A 26,283-nucleotide genomic window follows, 5' to 3' on the forward strand; every position below is an offset into this window, starting at 1 on the left:
CTTAACTTGAGTAGAAATAAAAAAAAAAAAATCTAACTGGTGGATCTACCTTTCCTCTGTGTTGGCGGATACCCTTCCATAACGGCTTTAACACAGAATCGAAAGACTCAATACCATAAGGAGTTGCTGCTTCAGCCAAGGCAGCGATGGCCAAAGCACTAATGGTCCGAACTTTCTGTTGCTCATCCACAAGACCTAAAAAACCAAACACAGGTTCTAAGAAACATACTTAATTTCCACACCATCCAGATTCTAACCACTTAGTCATATTGCAGAATCTGTTCACATTAGACAAAAATAAGGTGAAAGCTAGTATGAACCACAGCCTATTAGCAGATAGTATTACAAAACCTATCATAGCAGATAGTATTACAAAGCCTATCAAAAGCTATATGGTATTTATGTAGTTAGAGCTCTCCCATTTCTCTCTCCAAATTGGTAGCCCAAATTTCAGGACATCTACCTTATAAAAGATACACAAAGTTACAGTTACAACTTACCATGTTCAATGATTTCAACTAAACTTCTGAGATGTGGCAAGATGGCACAGCCCATAAGAATAGCTATCTGCTGTACAATCTTAATACCAGTGTGTCTCGCTTGCCAAGACTTCTTGCTTTTGCATACAGCTTTTAAAAAGGGCAACAATGAAGGAATGCCCAGGGCAGAGGCTACAACAGCAAAAGCTCTAGCTGTTGTGTTACGGACATATTCATCCATGTTATCTATATCAGGTCTCATGGTAGAGATCATAGTAGCCAAACCAGCAGCCTAAAAGGTAAACAAAAAAGGACTGTCATGAGTTGATAACATTAACCTTCAATAATTTCCTTCTACATCAAATAATCCCCATCAACAGAGAAACTTTCTTCTCTAAGAAACCTAAGTACCTTTGCCAAATTAGAAATAATCTCTCGGCCTTCCACTCTAGCATAGTAATCTTCATCAATCAACAATGGTTCAATGACCACAAGGATCTGAAAAAGAGAAGGAGCTACATTTTCACACCAATTACTGATGCCATACTCATGCAACAGAATTAAATACAGACTTTTCTTTATTATAGGTGGTTTATATAATTTAAAAACACAAGCATACAAAAAACTCACTTTACTAGGTAACTTATAATTACTGGGACTTTAGTTATTCAAGGGACAAATTAAGCACTTCAATGAGACAATTTCAATCCCCATATAAAGATAAAAATTTGGGAGAACTGTTAACCACACACACTAGCATTTAGTATTTAAAAAAAAATAACTTACACATCTATCTGTATTTCACAATTTGAAACCATCATTAATACCAAAAAAAAGATGGTTCTTAATACTAAATGGCATGCTACAGAAACATACATATTTTCATCCTCTCTCATCAAATGAAAAAATGTAACATGAACCCATAATGGTAAAGATGACAAAAAGTTACTTAAAGTCTAGTACATGTAAATTTAACATTGTTTAACTCTCTTGCAACAAGATGAAATTCCCTTTTATTGTGAATGTATAGTTTTAGCTATTACATTTTTAGAATTTTAATTTTCACAAATACATGTAATAATAAACTGGTAAAAAGTATCTGTGAATTCCTTTTATACTACAAACTACTGAACCATTAGAAACACTACTTGAGGGGAACAAACCTTGTGCACATAGGGTCGAACTAAGTCATCAAGTTTGTATAATATTCTGTCAATAACTTTCACAAGTAAATGACGTTCTTGATCCTCAAGTGTAGGTGACATCAGTAGAGGGAGAATCTGGTTAAACAAAGGACCAGCTCCAAATTCTCGAGCTTTATCAGTAATCTGGCGCAATGCAGCCTTGGGGGGAAAAAAGAAAAGGTGTGTTTCTTTATAATTAAGCATTCTGAACAAGCAAACTACTCCATAATTTTCTGAATCTTAATACTTTAGTGTTCATTTCACAAACATTTCACATGAAGTAGCATGAGTTTCATTCTCATCAAAGCAGTCACAAGTTTGAATTCCTGTGACAGAAGTTCAGTGTTTTCAGTGTATTCAAAATGAGCAATTCAACAGAACAATGGAGCCATGGGGACACGATAAAACTCCTGAACTCTCCCTAGAAGATCACCCACCTTTAAGCCACATACAATGCTAATATAATTAATTCCACTAGTCATCTTAGAATCTTCATCATGTTTTAAAGGTCTTCAGGACAAAAAAGAATCTCATTTCAACACACTTACTAGCACAAAATACTTTTTTTACTAAAAGGATAAAATCCTTCAAACTACACATCTTTTTTCCCTCACACTATATCTTTGGTAAGATATGAGGTTAATTATAAATGTCTAAGCATAAAATTATAATGCACATGATGATTCAATGAACTGATACTTACTTTTCTCATTGGAGGTGTTCCATTCTTAATTTTTAAAAGCAACTTCATTATTTTTCTCTCTTTCTGCTCTTCTGGACTAAGTGTTGACTCATCAACATCAACCTAATAGTAAAAAGAAAAAAATTTTAAGGTAGGTTGAGATATTATGATTTGTAGCTTCTGAATAAAAAGTAGTTATTTTATCTCTATTATCACTTACCAAAAGTTTATCAAAGTACTGAATATCATCAGGTTTTAAAAATGGAAGATTTCCAGATGGTTGGTCATTAACACTTTTCATAGTTCTGTCTTCAGTTTGCATGTGGAAACCAGTCATACCACCTAAAGGTGTTGGAGTTGCTGTCAGTTTTCGAGCTGGAGTTCGAATAGGAACATAACCAGCTGGAGGGGGAAGTACCTAAGGGTTCAAAGACAGTTTAGGATTTTCTTGACTTTATAAAATAAGAAATAACATGAACATTTACAGTTTTTTTATAGTTTATTAGCCAGGAAGCTTTTTCCTTGGAGACCAGAATTAGCATCAATCTTGTTTTTCTATCTTAAATGTAACTAAAATATGTATGACAAATATTCATATTTCTAACCTAAAATTTAAATTTAGATTACATTTATTAGGAGTGTAAGCAAGTGAGGAGATACATGAAGGCTTACACAATTCTGATCACATTCAAACGCTGATCTACAAAAATAGGTTGGTAAGCCAACATGTCATATAAATAGAACTAAGTTCACAAAGTGCACATAAAGTAAAAAAAGATTTTATTTTAGTAAGATGAAAAATCATTCACATAAATCTCTGCATCATAAAAACAACTCTTCATACTTAAGTTACTCAACAAAAACGCACTAAATGCACTAAACGCACTAAATGCACTAAACGCACTAAAAACTAAAACCAAATTATTTACAAAAGCTCTATGAAATATATTTTCTTTGATTAAACCAAAAAAAAATTCACTGAAGATTCACATCAGGAGAGGATTGTTCCCTCCTATTGTTATTAAGGAAATCAATGACTGCAAATGAGAAGACACTGAAATGATCAATAGTAGGTCATACAGTATCCATACCCACAGAATGATGTGGAGGATGCAAGAAATTACAAAGCAGAAATTCATAGATACTTGAAACAAATACTCTAATACAAACTTAATAGAGGAAAAACACATATACAAACTATTAAAAATCAATAGGAATTGGCAGAAAAGGCTCTGCAAAAGCCATCAAATGACTAGGGTCCAGCCCTGGTTATGAATGACACCAAGCTATACAACCACACTACTTTTAGACCAGGTAAATGGACCCTGAGTCCCAGGTACCTAGAGAATTTTATAATTTAAAATAAACTTCAAGGTGCTAAGGTAAAAAGAGAATATTCTGAGTTCACTGGCAACTCACAAACTTAAAACACACAAAATCTTGTAAGGAATCAAGTAAAATAAACATGATCTAATAATGTGAGCTTAATCTTGGGACTGCTGATAAATTGAAGCAGCAAGATACTGAAGGCAGAAGTTTTCAGAGTATGGTCCTAGAAGTCTCACCTTTAAAAAGTAATAAAAGCTTATCATTCATTTCATCTCTATTAATACTTTCTGGAATTAAAATATACTTGGAAATAGCTAGAAGAATGGTAGTAATAAATTTGGGAAAGGCCACTGCAAACTTGACCAATTCTTTCAAAGAATATTAAAATAAAATTCATACCCTACATAACGGCAAATTCATATCACTGTTATTACCTTATATCCTTCTGGGAACATAGCATCTAATTCTTCATCAGATAGTGGGCGATTTCTCTCATCAATTTCTCTCTCCCACCGCCAAGCCTGAAGCTGTTCAGGAGTCATACTCATTATGTGACCTACCAAAAAAGCCAAATTTTAAAACAATTTACAGCCCAAGATTTTATCATTACATATGTCCTTAGGATACAAGACAGTTAAGATCAATTCTGATACTTAGTTGCTTTTATATTATAAACTCATACCAGGACTTTTTATATCCTTTTATTCTTGCTAAAAATAAGGGTTAATAGTAGCACACAGGAATACACAAAGAAAAATTCAAAATACTTCCAAGAAGGAAAATTATTTCTAATGAAAGAATTTCTACCTGGAGTAGGGGTAGCCATATTCATGGCTGGGGTGCCAATCGGTGTTTTTCCAGGAGTCAGAACAGGAGTGCTTCCCCCCATCTGGCTAGCTGGTGTTTCATCCCAACGTGACTTTCTTTTACTGGCTCCAGGAGTTGGTGTTTCACCAATTGAATCTCCACCTCGATCTGTTCGAGGAGTCTCAGCCCATCCACTTCCATGCCCTGGAGTATCTTTAAAGAAAAAGAGAAAATGAGTCCAAAACTTTAATCACTGTCAAAAAACTACTGTTTACGCTCTAAAGAGCCAACACACTAAAAAAATGATCAAGTTCGAAAACAAGGCATTCCTAAAATGGAGACCCATTTAAGGTTTTGTTTCAGATTCGTATTTTCCTCCTTCACTATTATTTCTTTTCCACCGATCATAAACACAACACATGGTAATCATTGAGAAATAGGAAAACAAAGCAAATTATTTTTTAATCACCCATATCACAACCCAGAGACAGCCACTTTATGTATCTTGAGCCACTTTTGCTTCTCCATACAGTTGAGACTACTCTTCATATACAATTCAATACTGCCTCTAGTGCCCATTATGCACCCTCCTACTATCATTAAAAATTGTTTATAGAATTTTAATTTAACAGATGTACTTTTAAATCTTAACTTGCCACAGCCAATCTCACAGTTAATGAAATATACCTTCAGATATTTACACAAAATACAAGACATTTAGACAAATTCATACAGACAGAAAGTAGAGTAGAGGTTACCAGGGCTGGGAGGAGGAGGGAATATGGAGTCACTGTTTAACAGGTATAGAGTTTCTGCTTGGGAAGATGAGAAAGTTCTAGAAACCAACAGTGGCAATGGTTGCACAACATTGTGAATGTACTTAATGTCACTGAACTGTACACTTAAAATGGTTTAAATGGTAAATTTTATATTATATATATTTTAGCAGAATAAAAAACAAGAAGATACGATCTACAAATTTTACTTCCCCCTTATATTCTTCCTAAAATAAATCTTAAACTTCTTCAAAAAGGGGAAAAAAATTAGGCATATGGTCTTGCTCAGACCTTTATCTCTCCTCAGAGTAGCTGATTATTTACCTATCTACTCAGGATTACAGAGAAAAAGTTCTGACCTATGAACATACCATCATAGAGTCAACATTTCACACACCCACACCAGATTCCATTAGAAGTACCTCTTTCTGTTTTGGGGGTCTCATCCCATCTGTTTTTACGAGCACTGGAAGTTGCACCTCCATGGCCTGGTGTTGCGTGGCCTGGTGTATCACCTCGTCCAGGAGTAGCAGCTCCCGCTGGTGTGTGGCTAGGTGTAGGATCCCATATTTTTGAGCCTGGGGTTGCTCCAGGAGTCTCACTTCCCTTTGCACGACCTGGTGTCTCATCCCATCTTAAGGAAGGGGTGTGTCCAGGGGTCTTAACAGAGCAAAAAACATTTTATTTCACACACCTATACACCCATATAAAAATAACTAGAAATTCTGTGTCAAAAAATTTTTAAACAGATAAATCTTTGTTCTATGCTCTGTAATTAAGAATTAGAGTAGATTATCCTGCTTAAAAGATACCTACTTTCCAACAAACATTTTTATGACCAAAATAAAGTTTTAATTTGGAGCAATGAAAAAAAAGACCTAGCTTAAACAGCAATCTATTTTGGATCTGCTACTAATAGCTCCACAGCTTTGGGGAAATCAGAGGTTTCTTCATCTAGATCTGCAGTCAAGGAATTTCAGCTCTAATTCTATCAGTACTTTTCAAACTGGGGCTGGGATATATACCCATGAGTTCTTACTAAGAATTACTATTTTTGTGTGTTTAATTAATGTAAGGATGTCTCATGGTTTCAGTCCTTGAGTTTACACTTACAATCAAACTTGAAATGATATTACTCTAACTGATGCTGGCAAGATTAGTGAAAAAAAGATAAGAAGTGGATCTGGGTAATCAAAGGTTCCATGGTAGTTGAGAGACAGGTAGTAGTAGGTGATGTACATAGACCATCAGACAATATAATATCAAAGCAACAGATGATTTACTTAAGCAAAACAAAATCTGTATTTAAATGACTCATAAGTATTATACTGCTTTTATATTTCTATGCATTTGGTTTTAAAGTTGGATGTGCTATGCAATAGGAGTTCTATTTAGCTTTATGTTTGTAAATTTGCATTAATACCATAACAGATTTAAGATTCATTAGACTAGGGTAGTGGAGACAGACTGAAAGAAGGTGGCTATATCCTGAGTATATTTAAAAGTGGGATCAATAAAATTTATTTATGGACAGGACATGGGGTAAGAGATAAGAAAGGAGTATAAGATGACCCTGAAATAACTCCTAAGGTTTGGTCAACAGACATGGGAGCAGACTGAACGGAGTGATGAGTAGAGAAAATCACTTTTACTTCAGAAATACTGATTTTGAAAAGCCTATTGAACATCCAAGTAAACATTCCAGGTCCAAAGAACAGAGAAGTAGGGGACAGATTGATAAACTGAGAATTGTCTTACAGAGATGGTATGTAAAGACAGGAATGAGATCCTAAGGAGTGAGTTTAGATGGAAAAGAGGTCAAAAGACTGAGGATCAGAACACCCTAAATTTAAGGAAACTGAGGAAGATCCAACAAACAAGACTGAGGAGCAGCAACCAGTGAGGAGAGTATTAGGATAATCAAGAAAGAATGAAGTCCAGAAGCTAAGAAAGAAAAGGGTATCAAACAATGTCAACTACTACTGATAGTATACTGAGTAATACAAGGATTGAGACTTAACCTTTGGATTTAGCAATGAGGCAGTCTTAGTGGAAAGGTGTACGCAAGAGAGACTAGATAAGCAGAGAGCACAAGTGTACACAACTCAAAGCATCATTAAGTAAAAAGAGACAGAAATGGGATGGTAGCTGGAAGGGGATGTAAGCACCAAAGGATGGTTTCCTGCAGGGTTTTTTTTGTTTTTTTTTTAATGATGAAATGGGTAAAATGTGTTTGCTGATGATAACCTAGAATATGGAAGAAAAAACATATCATACTAGAGTCCTTGGGTAATAAGGGGATGGGAAGCAGCACATAAAAGGCAAAGTTAAGCTTTGGAGAGTCAATCAGACTACAGTTCATATTGTAATGAGAAAAAGCACAGCAGATGAGAAAAGATATAGATTCAAGATTCTATCAGGCATACTGGTAGATTTCATAGTTAGAACATATCTAAGTTTTCATTGTTTTTTGCCGTTTCTATTTGGGGAGAAAATAGGAAGCAAAGTCATCAACTAAAAAGGAAGCATCTAGAGAGGTATTACAGGTTTGATATACAAAGAAGTTCTCTGCAGTGGGAGGAGGGGCAGTTATTACTCAATGATTACAGAGTTTGCTTGAGGTGATGAAAAGGTTTGTAAATAAATGGTGGTGACGGTAGTATTGCACTAGGAGTATAATTAATGCTGCTGAACTGCACACTTAAAAATTGTTAAAATGGCTAAATTTACGTTATATATTTTTATAATAAAAATTCCAAAAAACAAAAACACCCAAAGTTCTCTAGAAAAGTTAATTGACCAAGGAAACCCACTAACAGTGTGGTCATAAGTTTAAATAATCTATCCAGAAAACAAGGAAGATTGTATTCAACCTCTACAACGTGACATACTTACAGATCTCTAATATTCCAAAGGAACATCCTTTTACTCCATGTATGGACTGAATTGTGTCTCCCCAAGCCTTATGTTAAAGTCCTAACACCCAATGTAACTATATTTGGAGGTGATTAGGTTAAATGAGGTCATTAGGGCCCTAATATGATAGGACTGGTGTGCTTATAAGACGAGACACTAAAGAGCGTACGCTCTCTCTCCATGCTCACACAGAGAAAAAAGGTCATGCTGAGGACATAGCAAGAAGGGGGCCATCTACAAACCAGAAACAGAGCTCTCACCAGACACCAACACTGCTAGCATCTTATCTTAGACTTCAGGCCTCCAGAACTTTTTGAGAAAATAAATGTCTGCTAAGCCACCCAGTCTGTGGTATCTTGTTATGTCAATGAAAACAGACTAACACACTCCATATGAGAGAAGAAAATTAAAACAGCAATAATAAAAAATAAAAAGAAATTACCTCTGCTTGATCCCAACTTGATAGCTTTTTGGGAGTTGCACCAGGTGTCTGATCAGCTGTTTGATCCCAACGCCGTTTTCGTTTTGAGGGAGGCTGGGATGCTGCTGCTCCATTGACGACTTTTAGTTCTCCAGCTTTAGCTTTTTCTGCTAGCTGTTGCCTAATTTCTCTCTAAAAATTCGTGAATATGCAATGGGTATCTTTAAAACATTTTCAGTACATTTTTATATAATTTGTACAGTCATGTCTATTTAATGTCATTTTATTCTTCCCTCATTCTCCTTCCAATGTTACTGGGAGTCCCACTTCTTAGTTTTCCTCTCTTTACTGTACTTTCAGTTTTATACAAGGTCATTTTGCATAAGAGATGAGCAAACAAGCACAGAATTTACAATACAGAGCACCCTACTTTATATACAGTTAGTGAGGTCAAGTCTTCAGTCAACCTTGGAGAGCCAAAATGCTTACACGGAAACAAAATTTTTATTTACAACTTGCATAAATAGCAATTAAGACTATGTAACAAGACAGAAAAGTGGAAGAAAGTGAAAATTTTTTAATTATGCTATGATTGTAACTATAAAATTATATACGATAGTCATTAATAAATCTACAATTTACCCAAAATTTTAAAGTGGGGTTACATACCCCATTTAATCCATCAAACAAATCTATTATAAATTCATAATAAATTATAGAGACTTACTATTCAAACAAAACAGAACCAAACCTGTAGACCAGCAGGAATTCTTCAGTAACTTTTGCCCATACTCAAGCTGAATCTTATGGGAAAATTTACAACCTTTTCAAAGAGTGATTTATCTATTCAACTTTCCCTTACCTACTGGCTTCAGACACACAGCGTCTATTCCCCCCTCCCAGATATACCCACTATAAGAGACGTATGTATAAATATGGCCAAAGGGTCAGGGACTAGAAACCCATACAGAAATAGGAAAGTTTAATTTGGAAGGTAGCAGAATTTTGCATAAGGTTCTTTCTCACCTTTATTTTTATTAATACTATTAAAACATTATTTGTGCAGCAAATAAAAAGGAAATACAAAAATTTCTCAATCTCAACTTTCTTTACATTCTTTAACACCATCAAAATTAAAAGCAGGGTTACATACTTCTTCTTTAGTCAAATGCTGTTCTCGCATTACATCCATGTAAGTCCTAGCATTCATTTTAGGATCAGGGGTCTTCCCTCCTGCAGAAAAGAACAGCAACAGGACAAGAGTACAATAAATAAAAGACAATTAGGTTTAACTGATTTATCTGCCCTGCTCTAATATTATGTTATTCCATAATCATTTAATTTATTTTTTGATGGAAAACTTTAATAATTATACATCTTACTTTTTATTGGGTTTGCTGATCAATTTAACCTGTTTGAACACAAACATATCTACAGCAGTTTAAAACAAATACTTTAATGCATATAAAAACAAAATGACAGCACAGTTTAGTCTTCAGAAGTGATGGGTTCCTGGGTTGCTAATCCGGAATACGTACACTTTCGTGCCTTTGTCTCCATCAGCAGTTCTGACTTCAAGCAGCAGAATAGAAGCCTAGAAAATTATCTCTTTACCATTAGTAACACTTTGGAAAGATATCTATATGCAAAACATTACCTGTTGCAAGCTGTTAAAATCCTTACTATAAATAACTATGACTAGTAAGTTCTTCATACAATGTTCTAAAACAGTTATAGTTTAGAAAATCTGATTTTTAAAAAATATACCCAGAATCTTATTCTGATGTTGTTACTAAAAAGGGCTTCATGCTTTTTAAATTTTGTTGACCCAGAAACATCTTTATTTTCTTAGCAAGTATAAAATACAACTGGAAACATATTACTTGAAATATATTACTTCTACCAGTTATTATGATGCACACAGAAGAAAAGTGGTATACAAAGAGATGTGTTAGTCTCTTGTTTAAAGTTTCAGTATTTGCTTTTCAAACTTCAAAATATCTTAAAGAAGCCCAAACAGTATATAACAAGACTCACAGAGGCACACTATGTTTTAGAAATGTGGTAATTAGCTATACAAGTAGTATAGCATCACAATTTAGGAAAAAAATAATAAAATTCTAAGACATTTCCTATGCTGACGATCATGCCCAATTGGTAGTGTCATTCTTTCTGACACTAGCTCTGTTAAGACTTCCTTTGGAATACTTTTTCACCATAATCTAGAGAGGATGTGTTGAACTGCACCCTTAAGAATGCAGACAGGACTGGCATATAGCAGTACTGCTGTAGGAAAGAAATTAAGGACAGTTAGTATGGGCCTGTGAATTCTGACATACATGTTTAAATCAATTACAATTATGCAAGTAAAAAAAGAATATCCCTACTAATTCATGCAGGCTGAAAGTCTAATTTGTAAACCTGCAGCAGAATCTAATTTTAAGAAACAGGCACCTAATTTTGATTTTGAAATTCACCCACCTGAGGAAAGCTTCCATCAGGCTTACTGTGCCCCTTGTGCTGACTTGCACACTAAAATTAGCAAAACAGACTCCAACTATTAAAAATATCAAAGTCTTTGTATACATACTTTTGTTTTTACTTTAAGTATGCTTAGAGCAAAGTAGGTGCATTTACTAAACTATATTTAGAGCAATATGGGGGAAGCTCTAATGTGAGAAAGTTTCTCAAAGTAACAATCCTAAAAATCTAGGATTTGGAATGAGATTTTTCAATAATTTGAAAGTATTTTGAGCAGAAAAACACATTTGTTCAAAGTATAGAAAGCGTACCCAAAACAAAAGTAAAAGAAAAACCTTTAACCCTTTGCGTTTCTATGGCATTGGCTCATTATTTTCTTGTCCTTCTACCTGGAAAGAAAACTTGCATTATAAAGATGAAGAATATGGCATCTGTGACTTCAACCAAATCTATACAAATCTATAATAAGGGGGATTTTAAAAAAGAAAAGCAAATTCATAAGCATGCCAAAAAAAATCAAAGGGCTAAAGACAACTTAATACAAATAAATTTCTTAATACTTATAGAAAAGTGGGAAAGAATTACCGTCTGCAAAAGGATCAAGACGCTCTGGGGAAATTATCATGGTCCGCCTGTGCTTTTTGTATTCATCTTCCCGGTCTGCAATCTTCGGAGGTCGGTGCTCAGCAAATGGATCATACTGAAGAGAGGTAACTAATTTACTACCCGCTTATGAAATAACCAAACAGCATATCACAAGCAAAAATTTTAAGACATGCAAAAATGTTTAATAAATGCCTACTAACAGAAGAAATATTCTGTAACTTTATGGATAAGTATTAATATGAAAAATAATGCATACAGAAATGAGACAATATACATATATACATTTCTACCATTCAGTTCATGAAATGATTACCATTATAAAATAAACTAAGTATCATTTTTAATTTTCCCAAATCCACTCGCCTCAAAACATTCTAATACCTTGATTCCTAAAACATGTGAGCTTCCGTGGGAATTGAGACATTGTTTTCTTTAGCTGAATAAACTCTGATTTTAATTTTTAAAAAAAATCACCTGTTCTGTTGACTGTGGTATATCATTAAGCAATGCCACAGGGGCATGATATCCTGGCTTCTTCTGACCAAGCAAACTTGTAGATGATGAGTAGTCATCGTCATCCTGCAATGAAATACCCCAAAAAGCCATAAACAAAATGTCCAAACTTAAAAGTCAGAATATGTAAACACTGAATATGAAAATCAAAAGTCTAGTGTGATTAGTAACAGTATGATGTCCAAGCTACTGTCCATGAAACTTACAAATGCTTAGGTTTTCCTTTCAACTCAAAAAGCTATTAAAGAAATTAAATGTAGTTCTCTTTACTCTTTGAAAAATATTAAACAAGGAAAGGATTGCTTCTGGGAAAGTCAATTAAAATACATATGGCCTAGAAAAATCTGCCATTTCATTTTCTCACTGAAGCTAATGAAACTAAACAGCTTTTTCAGAACTCTCCATTTTCTTGTTTTTTAAACTCACATTTTAAAAATGTAATTTAACCACAGAAACAAGTAAAATTCAATTAACCTTAAATGTATTTGTTTCCCTAATAGTATGTTTAAACAGAACAGTATTATGTTGTTACTTTATCAGTATAAAAAGTGCAATAATGATTATCTCAAGATCTTAAACACCTCATTTATTTTACTGAAAAAGGAAACAACACTTTCCCCCTCCATTTCTGGAACATATCACTACCTCTTAAGGTATAATAATGCAAATAGAAGTCTGATCGGATTCTAGAAATTTTGAGACTTTTAAATTCTTCTGAAAAGAAAAAAAGTGCCAACTATAAAATAAAATGTGACTTGACTGTTATAAAAGTTTAATAATCTTTACACATTAATTTTTGTTACTCTATTACACAAAAAATGGATAGTTACTTCACCAAATTTGGACATTGGGATGGTCTGACAAAATACAAGTTATGTGATACATATTAAAACATTTTGAGAGATGTATTTAAAAATGAAAAGTGGTCATCTCCAGAGTAACTGAAACAGGCATGGAAAGCCCCTTAGTATCAGTAAGAAGTAACATGTTTATATTAAGTAACATTCTTCATATTAAGATGCCAAGGGAAAAACAGCAGCAAGCTGAAGCCAGAAATCAAAATTCACAAGGACAGATGTTTTTTTACAATGAAGTCACTTCTCTCTTGGGCTCTCAAGATAGAGCCCAGTAGGTACAATAGAGATTTACTTTACAATGGGTAATGAATGATATGCAGGTGCTTTGCTGGAGAAACTAGTTTTAATATAAAGATTCAGAACTGAGCACTTTCAAACGTTTCTGAACCTTACAGAGGAAGGACACCTTCAGAGTTTTAATCCTCTAAAGGAAAGATCTTGCAATCTCCAAAATGTCTCCCCAGATTAAACCCAACAACTAAAACAGATAAATTCCTTATTATTTCTGGCTCTCCATCAAAAGAAAAGTTTGAGTCTTGTATATTAAGTAACTTACATCTTCAAGTTCAGTTGCAGCAATTGATGTCACGTATCCAGCAAATCTGCTGTCACTCCCACCATAAATTTCCTGGTCATAATAACCTGTAGAATCAAGGCCCACACCTTGAGCTTCATCAAGAGCCGCCTTCTTGCCTTGAATTTCTCGTATCTGTGCTTCAATATCTGTAACAAAGTTAATACAGACTTCCTTAATTTCATTTTCTAAAGAGCACCCAATACAATACTGCATTTCCTTATGAGGTATACCTATTATCAAAAGACTCTCTTGAATACAGAAACTTTAAAATAATTATACCATGTAGGGGGTTAGCAGAACTATACCAAGTACGGATTTTTAATACATTTCCCCTACCTCGACAGACAATACTCATGCACAGAGGAGATACTATTTCATCAACTACAAATTACTTTTATCTTAAGGATGGGTTACCAAAGTTTATTAAATTACTGTTGAATTCTAAATCTTCCCCAAATGAAAAAAATTATGTCAATGGTGGTTAGGAGCCAAGAGCAACACTCAAGATTAAACTCAAAATTACAAAATTGGCTGCAACCATCATCACATTATGATTAAGAGCTGGAGATCGAGAATCAAAATGTCCATCTTCAAATACAGGCTCTTTCTCTGCTAATTAATATGTTATTTAATCTAACCTATCTATGTCCTATGTGTTTCAGTTTCCTACGACATATATATTTTTTAAGGATTAAATGAAATAACATGCAACACTTAAGAATTCAATTAATGAATTAAATCTTGCCATATCTCACCTCCCCAAGCACTATGTTCTATCCATAGGTCTAACATTTAGAAGAGGTACATTGGTGGATGAAGTAGCAACTCTTCTCAACTGTTTCCCCAAACATCTCAATTTTGAATTATGAATTTTTTCAAGACTAAAAAATGTAACACACTACAATGAACACTCATACTCTTTACCTATATTCATCAAATGATTATGTATATAAAAAAGCAAATATATGTGTGTACATATAACTTCTTTAAGCCATTTAAAGCCCCTAATATTTCAACATGTACTTTCAGATGTAGGACATTCTCCAATATAACCACTACAGTATTAACATGCTTAAGAAATTAAACCTTGACTTATATCATCTAATACATCATCCAGCATCAAATCTCCCCAATCATCCCTGTAACATCCTTTTTAGGTGTTCTGTCTTTGACTCATGATCAATCAAGAACCAGGCACTCCATTTATTTAGTTGTCATATTCTTTTAGTCTCCTTTATGTACTTCTAGTCTTTCCTGACATCAGAAAACTCTAAATTACAGGCTAATGTTTCATTTTAGTAATTTAAATAGTAAATAAAACAGTTTCCACCACCAATGAATTCTGTGACCTAACAGATGTTTCAGTTCTTGCTAGCTCATTACCTTCAGCTGAATTAAACCCTTTAACACTAGGCACTTCAAAAATTTTACTAGTTGGCTAGGACCAAAAGGAAAAGACCTCAGGGAAAATACAAATGCCCAACCTCTACCCCCAGGCTAAGGGAGAAAAGCCTCTGCAGTTCCTCATGATGGGTGTGGTTTTAAGCAGAAAATGCAGTAACATTACCAGGTGCAAGGCATGGCAGGGCCATACTTCCCCAGAAGAGTGGGAGGCCTAAGAAACTCAAAGTAATAGGTTTGCTACTGAAGTTAGCAGCCAGTTTGTAACCAGATCTCAAAATTCAAGTCACATCACCACCATCTCCACAGTTATTACTGCACCTCTTTCCTCAAAATTGTTACCGCAGCTCAAGCAGCCAGAGACCTCTGTCATGATTAAAGACAAACAGAAATACCCCCTTTTGAGATTGGTGGTTCATTTTACTACTTTGTTTCTGTTTGAAATATCATATATGCATTTTTAAAGCTTTAAATCCTTATTTGCTCCCCGCCCCTAGTGTCCCCCCTCCCAGCCTCATACACTTTTCTCCCAGAATACGGAGAAACCCGTGTTTAGCTAAGGTTGGCGAAAAAGTCAGTAGAAATTTACTCTTTTCTTCCTTTCTGAACATTATCATTTCTGAAATGTTTTGACGCTATTTTTAACCCCTAGATGCACGTATCAGTTGGTTCTTTCAAAGGACCACAAATGCCACTTGCCACAGGATCTAGGCAGTTAACACAAATGGGTGAATCAGGCAAGCCAAACAGTCTGTCATCTCTCCTCTATACCATCAGTGTCCTGTACTGACCACCCACAGCGAAATCACATGGGACACCTGTTACAAGGACAGACTCTTAAAGACCTCAGATGCATCAAGTTGCCATCTCCAACTTAACAGCCCAGGTTTTCGCATTAACACTCCCCCAGAAACTCATGGACTTTCACCCCCTTTCCAGTCCTAGCCCACAGTTACCATTAGAACATCATTTGACACTTTCTTCCTAGCTCAAATACAACTGAAAAATGAGAAAGGGGTATTGTTTCACAAAAACTGCATCATACCATACTTACTTACCACTGTGCAGATTGCCTCCCCACCCACTCACACCTTTCCACCTGGGGCCAATGCATCGCAAACACCTTTCTTATTTCCCTTCTGAAGACTTTCTCCATTCTAAGTTTTCAGCTCGTCCTTCATTTGGATAATACACTTACTCAGGAACTACTTTCATCCACTGAATTTTACCTACTAATTTTATGTGCTTACTGATTAGCAACAGTTTTCTAATTACAAAGTCACACAAAATACTGAGTTAGTGTTTGCATAAAGTCTATGTATATCTATGTATATCAAGACTAGATTCCTATTAAATCAAAATTCAGCACAAAACTACCTAGCTCAAGGTCTTCTGGGGCCAGGCAGCTTTCTACTTAATTCTGAGGGGAATTCATTACTAAAATTCTACAGGTTGTGTAGTCCAATGATTATATGCAAAACAGATACTGTTTCTGAATCTGACTGAAACTATGGATGAAAAGTCCAAAAAGCTAGTGGATCTCGTTTACCCATTGTAAACTGCAGCACATTCACACAAACATCATGTTATTTACAAAATTAACAGATCTCACAAAACTCTGCAGTTTCACTCAGCAAGTGAAATAAAAACTAGAAAATTCAATTTTTTAAGACTGTCAAAATATCAGTTTTTCTAAATATACACTCAAATATTTAGAATATATCTATTATATTAAGTTGCAATCTCCAACTCAGTAGCACTGTGATATTTCATTTTTAAAATAAACAAACTGTGGAATATGGCAAAGTATTAAGCACTGATAAAGCTTGGCAGTGGGCTACACTGTATTCATTATATTTTTTCCTACATTTTTCTCTGTTCCACTATTTCATAATAAACAGGTGATTTTTTTTTAAATTAAGGTATCATTGATATATACTCTTATGAAGGTTTCACATGAAAATCAATGTGATTACTATACATTCACCAATTTTATCAAGCTCCCCCCCATATTCCACTGCAGTCACTGTCCATCAGTGTAGTAAGATGCTACAGAGTCAGAACTTGTTTTCTCTGTTACACGTCTTCCCCATGATCCCCGCAACACCATGTGTACTAATCATAATACCCCTCGATCCCCTTCTCCCTCCCTCCCTCCCTATCCACATTCCCCCACCCCTCCCCTTTGGTAACCACTAGTCCCTTCTTGGAGTCTGAGTCTGCTGCTGTTTTTTCCTTCAGTTTTGCTTCGTTGTTATACTCCACAAATGAGGGAAATCATGTGGTATCTGTCTCTCTCTGCCTGACTTATTTCACTGAGCATAATACCTTCTAGCTCCATCCATGTTGTTGCAAATGGTAGGATTTGTTTCTTTCTTATGGCTGTATAGTATTCCATTGTCTATGTACCACCTCTTCTTTATCCGTTCATCTACTGATGGACACTTAGGTTGCTTCCATATCTTGGCTACTGTAAATAGTGCTGCAGAAAACTTGAGGGTGCATATGTCTTTTTGAGTCTGAGAACTTGTTTTCTTTGGGTAAATTCCTAGGAGTAGAATTCCTGAGTCAAATGGTATTTCTATTTTTAGTTTTTGAGGAACCTCCTTATTGCTTTCCACAATGGTTGAACTAGTCTACATTCCCACCAGCAGTATAGGAAGGAGGGTTCCCTGAAAAGGTAATTTTCAATCTGTACTAGTCATTAGAAGTAATTTTCCAAATTTTTCTCTCTCCCAATTCATGCCAGCAAAGGTTTGTTAAATTCTACAACTTGAAATTTTGTAAACATTTTACATCTCTGGAAAAGACAAAACAAGTTGTTTCTAACTCCTTATTTTCAAAGCTATAGAACATGAAATTATAGCTACTGGTATGCAAGTATTCCCTGTACTTTCTTAAATATGAACTAAAAATGAGAAATAGAAAATTTCTGGCAAGAAATCATCAGTGAGTAAGATTTGTTGGAAATTATGAAAAAGAAATGAGAGGGAATATACAAAAAGAGTAACTAGAGGTCCAAAATAAAAGATTTGAGTAGGCAGGGAAAAGAGGAAATGTTTGTCATGTTAATCTCTCCACACTTTAATTATGATCAACATTAACAAACCCTCTGTTCCTGCCTAATCACTTCCCAATTTATACTCCCTGTATAGTTCCAGACATTCAAATGTGAAGATAAAGAATGGATATTGTCTGCTAGTGAATGAATTGACAAGAAGAGACTAGGACCTCCTAGTGACTACACATACAACTGCCAAGAGACGGCACTCTTTCATCCATCTAAACCCATAAATACTCCAGGCTTCAGGTTATCGACCGTTTGTACCTTCCTATTAACAAGCAGTATTCCGCCATTCTACCATGTTTATCCCATTCTCTATTTGAGCAGCATTCAGATTATTTGCAGCTTGTAGAGATTACAAATAAACCTACTATAAACGTTTGTGTACAGCCTTTTATGTGAATAAAGGTTTTTAAATAACTTGGGTAAATACCTAGGAATCAGATTGCTGGGTCTATTAAGTATATATTTAATTTTGAAAGAAACTCAGAAAGCCCTTTTGGTGGGTTTATGTAAGTTTTAGTTGAGTTACTCTGTAGAGGAAGAAGGATTTTGAGAGAGGCATTGAAGAGAGATTATAGGAACAAGTAAAATGAAGAAAAACTGGGATAAATGAGATAAATAAATTTTAGTCTTATTGTGTTAAAGGGATATCAGGAGGTAGAAGTATCTAATGTGAATTTCTAAATTACCTGCTTTTCTGGATGAAATGCTCACCCACCCAAACCTCCCTTCCCTTCAGTAAAATCTGTAGTGGGGGAGAGAGGTAATATATGGTAGCACTCTTGGTTACTGACGCTGACCACTTAAAAAGAAAGCAGGGGTCTCTTACCTTGACAGATTAAGAATTCTAAAATTGAAGTTGCAGGTAATCCTTCAAATCTCAGAGTTGAATTAGATGGAACTAGATGAGGTTTAAAAAGTCTTAGGCCAAGAAATCAAAGTATTACTTAAATTTGAGACATTTATTTCCCAAAGTCTGCAAAAGCCTCACTAAAGAGGGGCCCTGAGAGTAAATGATCAAGAATGAGGCTTTTTCTTAAACTGGTATTCCTATATTAAGGTAGATTTATCACCAGGCTCATCAAAACAATTTCAGATAGCAGTTAAATCTCCTAGAAAACTGTTAGAGTATATTCACTGCTATCAAAATTATAGTGGGAAAGGCACTTGAATTGGTAAATCCTTTGTTAGATTTATTTGTCATGGCTACTCCAAGTTAAACCTGAAGTCTGATTTCACAACTGTGTTCCAACCTAAAGCCAGTCATTTTCTTAGAGCTTCCTTTGCATGTAGGGCTGACATCTTGACTGCAGCAGTAGTGGTGGGAGAGTCTAGGAGGAAGTTGTGGGTGTTTCTATTGACTTCTTTCCCTTTCCCTCCAAACTGTAGGAAACTCTACAGAACAAAGGTGCTGCAACAAACGAATGGCAAGGTAAAAGAAAATGAGACGGAGAAACAAAGATATAAAATGAATCACAATGTATGGATATTTAGAACTTGATTCAAACAAACTGGAAAAAAATGTTTATTAACCCAGTCAGCAAAATTAAACACTAACTGGATCTTTTATTAACTTTAGGTGCACTAATGGTATTTTTCATAAGTCCTTACATTTTGGAGCTAAAGTTGAAAAATGTATAGATAAAATGATACATCTGGGATTTGCTTCAAAATGATGAGAAGGGTGGAAGAAAGCAGTGCAGATTAAACAAAAGCGGCCCTATATAATTTGTAAGCTAGATGATACGTACAACATGGGGTTTCATTTCATTATTCTATTTTTGTCCGTGTTTGCAGTTTTTCAATTAAAAAAAATTTAAGCATGGTTTTAAGTTTCTTTTTTTCCCATTCTTGGGTCTGTGTTCTAGCCCCTTGAAAGCAAAACCTCCAACCATATGCAATAAAAAATAAAAAGCTCTCTCTTCTCTGAAATGCAGTCCCTGCTATACATAAACAGAATTTCTTATTAACTCTATTATGTAATATTTATCCTTATAAGTTCCACTCTTCTGAATCTTTGTTATTTCCCCCCCCCCCGGCTTTCTTATCTTGCTAACTGATGTTAATGTAAAATCTTTTAATGTAAAAAACTAAATTTGCTCCAATGATCTGCAGAGAAGTCATTATTTAACTGAAATTCTGATTCTAGGAATGCTTTCTATTGTCAGAACAAATCATCTCTATTAGACAGACATCAATTAACTGTATGAATTAATGAATAAATTTGTGAGGTATCCTATTTGAAATCTTAATTTATTCAAAAATGATTTCCAATTTTCACTTACTTAAATGTCACTATCTTTATAACTTTTATAATCAGAAAATGTGAAGTTAAAGTTAAATTTTCTGACATAATATGTCAAATGTTTTATCTGGAATTGAGTTTGACACCACAACATAGCACCGTAGAACTGGGGGTCTTTTAAAAGATGGGCAACATCTAACCTACCACTTATATTTTAAACTAAAACCTAAATATCAAACTCGGAGATAAACCACCACTATCAGATTTAGCAGATAAATCTGATAAAACTGCTGAACTGCTCCCCACCAATTCTTCCCTCTACTTGTTTCCCTTCCTGTGCCTTTTCTTTTTTCTATGCCACAGATACTGTTAACCCTAGCTTGTAGCACTTCCTCCTCTTTGATGCACCTTTATTCCTCATTTTCAATTTGGATAATTTGCAGTGCTCAAATCACCACTTTTTATTATGTTTTGCACAGGAATAGCCTTCAGGTATTAATCACTGACACCTGTTAGTTTAGTCCATCCATAAGTGCACCTATTCCCCAGTGGCCAGAAGCAAGTGGTGAGCAAGGATTTTCCAAATATGAGACTTCGACTAAAAGAAATCCGTAAAAACAGAAAATGGATTTTTATTCCAACTCTGTTCCCTAAACATAACCCCAATATGTCTGTTCCCTAAACATAACCCCAATACAACAATTAACTATAGTGGTAAATTATTTTACTGAACACTACATGTATCAATTCCTAAATGATTAATTCCTACTTAGTATTCATTAATATCAATTCCTAACAGATTCCAAAAATCAATTCCTAAATAATTCTAATCTCAGAAGATGCAGAATGATAAAATGACTACTCAAGTAATTCTGCAAGCAAAGAATTAGAGAAAAATCTTTTTCAGCTTTGTGATGCCCCCAAAAAAACCCACTCAGGAGATAGTGGCAAAACAAACCAATATACGGGGTTTGGGGATGATCCATTTCCCTTGCTAAAACAGAAAGAGTACATTCCCCTGCTTGTCAAAGTTTGCAATATCTGAAGAACAGCTGGATGGCGAGATTATGCACATTAATAATTACATACACTTGACACAATTTAACATGAAGAAAGATCAAGAAGATATTTGATTAAGTCCAGCTTTTTAATATTTTGATACTGGAAAGCATAAGCCACAATTGACCAGGGTAAAAATCGTGTTGGTTCAAGAGGATGTTAAGGGCTCATCCTTAAAGAAATATCTGAAAAGAACATGACAGCAAGAAAAGAAAAGGTTATCAGTTTTGCTCAATGACGGGAAATAATACCCTGTGAAAAGAACTATATAGGAAGGTGCAACAATAACCGACTTCAGTCTGAATACAATATTATTTGTAAGACTCAAGTACAACCTACTGATGCAGCCATTTAAAAATAAGTGATGAAGTACAACAAGGAAGTATCTTTATCAACAATACTAACATGGATAAAAACATACAATCTTAAAAAAGCAATATGATGATGGACAACTCTAAAACAAAAACTAAGTATTACACCTTTAAAAGCTGCTATCTCCTCTCAACTACTTCAAATGGCCTAAGAATGGTTGCTCTTACTCCTTTCAAAGTGCATCCTTTGCACTAGTCATTCTTTCATAATGCAACCAATGACTTTCCTAAATTACAGAAGTAGCTTGTTACCTGAAAGAAGAAGTAGGGGACCTTAATCTGTAGTCAGTCAAACCTAGCTCATCGTTAAAAGCCTTTTCTAATTTGACACTAACCTTTCTTCCAGTCAGCTCAGGTTCCCAAAAATTGAGTAAGTCTTACTTTCTACCTATGACAGCCAAACAGATGTATTCAAACCTACTCAATCGTTCAAAGATCAGTTTAAATGATCTTTGAAATTATTCTTTTTTGTAATTATTTTGAAAATAATTTTTTGAAATTATTTCTATACTTTCAGTATAAATCAATCTCAATAAATGTTGATAAACTATTCAGCACCCATTACACAACAGTTATTGGGAATACCAAGGTACAGTTCCTGTACACAAAATCTCCAGGTGGAAGAGAAAACCTTACATAACAGAATAGTCTACGTATAATAAAGATTTATTGAGTGTTACAGTAACACAAAAAAACAAGAACAAATCCCCACAAAACTAATTCTGCTCCAGGTTATCAGAGACAGCTCAACAAGGAAAACAGAAAAGGACCATGAAGGCCTAGAGTTCTCCAGGAAAATTAAATGAGGAAGGAAGCAAGAAACTCTGTACAAACATGGGTATTTCCACAAAAACACTTTTCACTCTGTCTTATACTCCAGTAATGAACAGTCTTGTACAAAGACAGTGCTCTGATGTTAAAACGAATGACCAATACTTTACAGCATCAATTAATCCATATTGACAGACAGCTTAATCCCAAATAAAATAGCAATTTGGCCAATAAATTGCAATCGTTTATAAACTAAACTTTTAACTGGGCTTCCAAAACGCAGAAAAACTGACTTGAACTCTGATTTTCCTGTCCAAAGTATCTTAGAATGAACATACCAATAAATAAGTAATTAAAGCCACAAAACGAACCAAATGAATAGTCTACCCCTGAATGAACAATAGCAACATCTTTACATATTCTAAATGTTTTGCAAAAGGTATGCTGAGATAGTCTAAAGACAAAAGGACAAGTGCCTAAAAACACTATGGGGTAAACACAAGAATAAGAGTAATATTGGTCATTGACAATTCGTTAGTATGTTTCAGTAATCGCAGAAAGACGGATTTCATTTCCTGTGGGTGACACAATTATTCAATTCTGGGCCATTCACATTCTGGGCCCAAAGAACGTTTCCCAATTAATCTTTTTTCCCTCCTTGCACCCCCAGTTTCCTGCCACAGCCGACTACACAAACACACCTCTCAAGACGCACTGCCTTGTTACAAGATGTTCTCTCAGGCTCAAATTTCCTCCCCTAAATTTAAACGGATTGATCTTTGGTATCAGGGACACGTCACCTCCTCTATGAAAATGCCTTAAGCATAAATTACTCGGCTACCCAGGTTCCCAGAACATATTGCTTGTAGTTTTACTTAAGCGTTCGTTTGTCTCATAAAAGAAGATGTATATACATTTTCCCCATTAGACTGTAAAAATTTTTGATGGCCTTATTCTGTGTTACCTCTCACAAGCTAACACCAAGCCAGGCACCGAGAAAGACGTGTTAAGTAAACTTCCTGTAGCCTCGCGTTGGATGAAAATTTCAGATCCCAAATCAGAAATCAAGCAATGGGTAGTCCAACTTCCCACGCCTTATCTTTCCTTAAAATTGACCCTATCATTTCTGGATATTCCCTAATGGACTCCAGTATTATTTCCAACATTCTCTTAATTTTGTGTAATCCGTATTCAATAAAATGACCAACTGCCTCGAAAGCTTTGACCATCATAAGTAATGCGCCTTTCCTTCTTCCACCAATATTTGGTCCCCAAAAAAAGACAAATATTATGCTAAAGATCGAGAGAGGAAAACAATGGATTTTATTCCCCAATCATTTCGCGCACACAAAGAAAGAAATGTACCGTAGACGCCCGACACACAAATTAGCCAAGGTTAGAAGAAATGGGCCTCGGTTTGACTATGTTCGATAAAGCGCTGCCCGAAAAACGGCCACCGTATTTCAGGGCTTGTCTTACTCTTCTATGCACGAACTATGCCGACGGCAGTTCCGAGAAGCAAGTGAGACTTTTTCCCACTCCAGCTTCTCAGCTCCCTTGTCCTGGAATCCTCCTTAGGGAGCAGTTTAAACGAGGCCTCTGGTCTGAGAAGAGAAGCAACTCGGAAGCTGCAGCACCCAAACACGAACAAAGCGCCTGTCGGGGGTGTTGGAGTAGGACGCCATTACGTGGGGAAGTGGCCTGCGCCGCTCGCGCCGAAGAGACGACAGAGGCTCAGAAGCGCGGGTTCGTGCCCCCACAAAAGAAACCATACGAGAAGGAAAGCTAGGAAAATGGAGTCTTAGCAGGCGGGGCCGCGGAGAAGACACGCAACTGGGAGAAGACAGCTTACCTTCGTGCGTCTTGGCGATCTTCGCCATTTTGTCCACTCGAACACACTGACGGAACTGGCGCTCCCAAGAACTTCCGCTCGTCGCCGCTGCCACGGAGAAAAATAGCTAGGGCTGCTCTCTGCGCATGCGCCAAGCGGGAGTGCGCGCCGACTGGGTGGCACGTGACAGAGCAGCCACCTAGATGGAACAGAGAGATGCATTGTGGGTGTGGGGGGAAGGGCCGGCTCTGGCCCCGGAAGCGGTTTTCGCGGTGATCCCGAAAAGAATTAGATGAGCCAAGGTGCGCTAAAGTAACTTTGCCCTTGGCCGTAAGCATATTCCATGAGAGCCGATGTTAGTCTCGGTGAGAAACACTACACTTTTAGGGCTAGAAAGAAACCCCATACCTTGAATCCCTTTTCCTCTTAATTCACAGGAAGGCGTCTTGGTGCCAGACAAAAGGTTTCCTTAGCATCAGTTCTCAGCTTGCAATGCTCAGTTATGGAAACAGTCATAACAGGCCTCAATCTTAGTGCTGTAAGTCATGGTCTTTTTCTTCCTTTTTTAACAATTATTTACCAATTGGGTAGGAGTTTAGTTTACAACGTATATTCCCAACACTACTGAACCTCACAAACCACCCAGTAAAGTGGGCAAGTTGTTGCCAATCCCGTTTAAGAAATGAGAAGAAAACTGGAGGCGGGGCTGTAATACATATTGTGCAAGGTCGCACAGTTATTAATTACACAGCAGGAACTTTGCCACCCTTCCAAAGCCTTTTAACTTTATGCATTTTTAGAACACCACTGATGAGCCAGTATTAACATTGATGAAATGCCTTTCTTAATCCTGAACATCATTCCTAAATCAGGAATTTTTATTAAAAAGATAGAATACCTTGGTCCTTTTTTTTCCTATACAATTATACTAGCATAAACTTGTCACACTACCCTTGGGCTTTGAAACTGAAAAAAAGAGAACTTAGGAGGGAAATTGTTGGCACAGGGAGCAGCCTAAAAAAACATGAATCATGGAGCCACCACAGAGAAAACAGTTTACCTCGCTGTGTGACAGATTCACAAAACAAAGTACTTAGAAGAAATTTTATTTTTAAAAAAGTGAGATTTTTATTAGCATCAATGAAAAAATCAATTTGATGGGTTAAAAGTCTCAAATGTTTGATTTGTTTTAATTTAGGTTAAATAATAGATGGGGTATAAGAAAACATGTAAATTATTATGCAAATTATTGATAAATTCTAGTTCTTGGATTGGTAGAGGGTCCATAATAATCTACATTAAATGTTCACCATGATAAGTAATTACCATCCGTCAATATACCAAGATATTAACAATATTATTTAGTATATTCCCTATGCTGTTCTGTCATCCCCTTGACTAATTCATAATTGGAATTTTATGTCTTTTTGTCCCCTTCACCTACAGGTATTCCTTATATGGTTTATAAACTACACATAGATTATATATTATCTTTTATATACACAAAATAGCATGTTAAAAAAAGGAAAAAGAATGAGAAATAAGAACTCAGAAGGGTGTTATTATCCATCAATAATCAGCAAACTAGAGAGATTCATGTTGACAAAAAGAATGAAATATTTCACTTCTTGGCTCATGTTTAAAAAATACACATACACACACACACACACATACACAAGGCCATCACAGTCATGTACAAATATCTGTTAAGAAAAAGATACCTTTTCCTAGTGTATGTTTATGAATGCTAGAATTATAAGTTGTTTTTTCTTTATAATTTTGAGTATTTTCCAGCATGTATTATTTTTATAAATGAGTATTTATAAATATATATATTTATAAATAAATAAATATAAATTTTGAGTATTTTCCAGCAGTATCTACTACAGCATGTATTATTTTTATAAATG

General features: G+C 35.4%; 1 protein-coding gene across 5 annotated transcripts in view; it reads right to left on the reverse strand.

Moving 5' to 3' along the window:
• The window catches only part of SF3B1 (splicing factor 3b subunit 1), a 79,573-nt gene that overhangs the window by 7,854 nt on the left and 45,436 nt on the right, over nt 1-26,283 (reverse strand). The window contains exons 1-15 of one of the 5 annotated variants that reach the window (XR_005023736.2): nt 24,395-24,560; nt 13,608-13,774; nt 12,156-12,260; nt 11,661-11,775; nt 9,748-9,827; nt 8,616-8,786; nt 5,680-5,917; nt 4,482-4,694; nt 4,109-4,230; nt 2,566-2,763; nt 2,367-2,468; nt 1,643-1,822; nt 891-977; nt 501-771; nt 50-195 (exon numbers count right to left, since the gene is read on the reverse strand). Coding sequence is in view for 3 of the 5 variants with exons in the window: in XM_036880512.2 (XP_036736407.1) it covers nt 50-195; nt 501-771; nt 891-977; nt 1,643-1,822; nt 2,367-2,468; nt 2,566-2,763; nt 4,109-4,230; nt 4,482-4,694; nt 5,680-5,917; nt 8,616-8,786; nt 9,748-9,827; nt 11,661-11,775; nt 12,156-12,260; nt 13,608-13,774; nt 24,395-24,422 (2,223 nt within the window). In the remaining 2 variants the exon portion in view is untranslated. Of the gene's footprint in view, nt 1-49; nt 196-500; nt 772-890; nt 978-1,642; nt 1,823-2,366; nt 2,469-2,565; nt 2,764-4,108; nt 4,231-4,481; nt 4,695-5,679; nt 5,918-8,615; nt 8,787-9,747; nt 11,615-11,660; nt 11,776-12,155; nt 12,261-13,607; nt 13,775-24,394; nt 24,573-26,283 lie in introns of those variants that run through there. The other 4 variants (XM_036880512.2, XM_036880513.2, XR_008998222.1 and 1 more) reach the window with 4 other exon arrangements.

This window comes from Manis pentadactyla, chromosome 6, assembly GCF_030020395.1.
Source record: "Manis pentadactyla isolate mManPen7 chromosome 6, mManPen7.hap1, whole genome shotgun sequence".
Taxonomy (NCBI): domain Eukaryota; kingdom Metazoa; phylum Chordata; class Mammalia; order Pholidota; family Manidae; genus Manis; species Manis pentadactyla.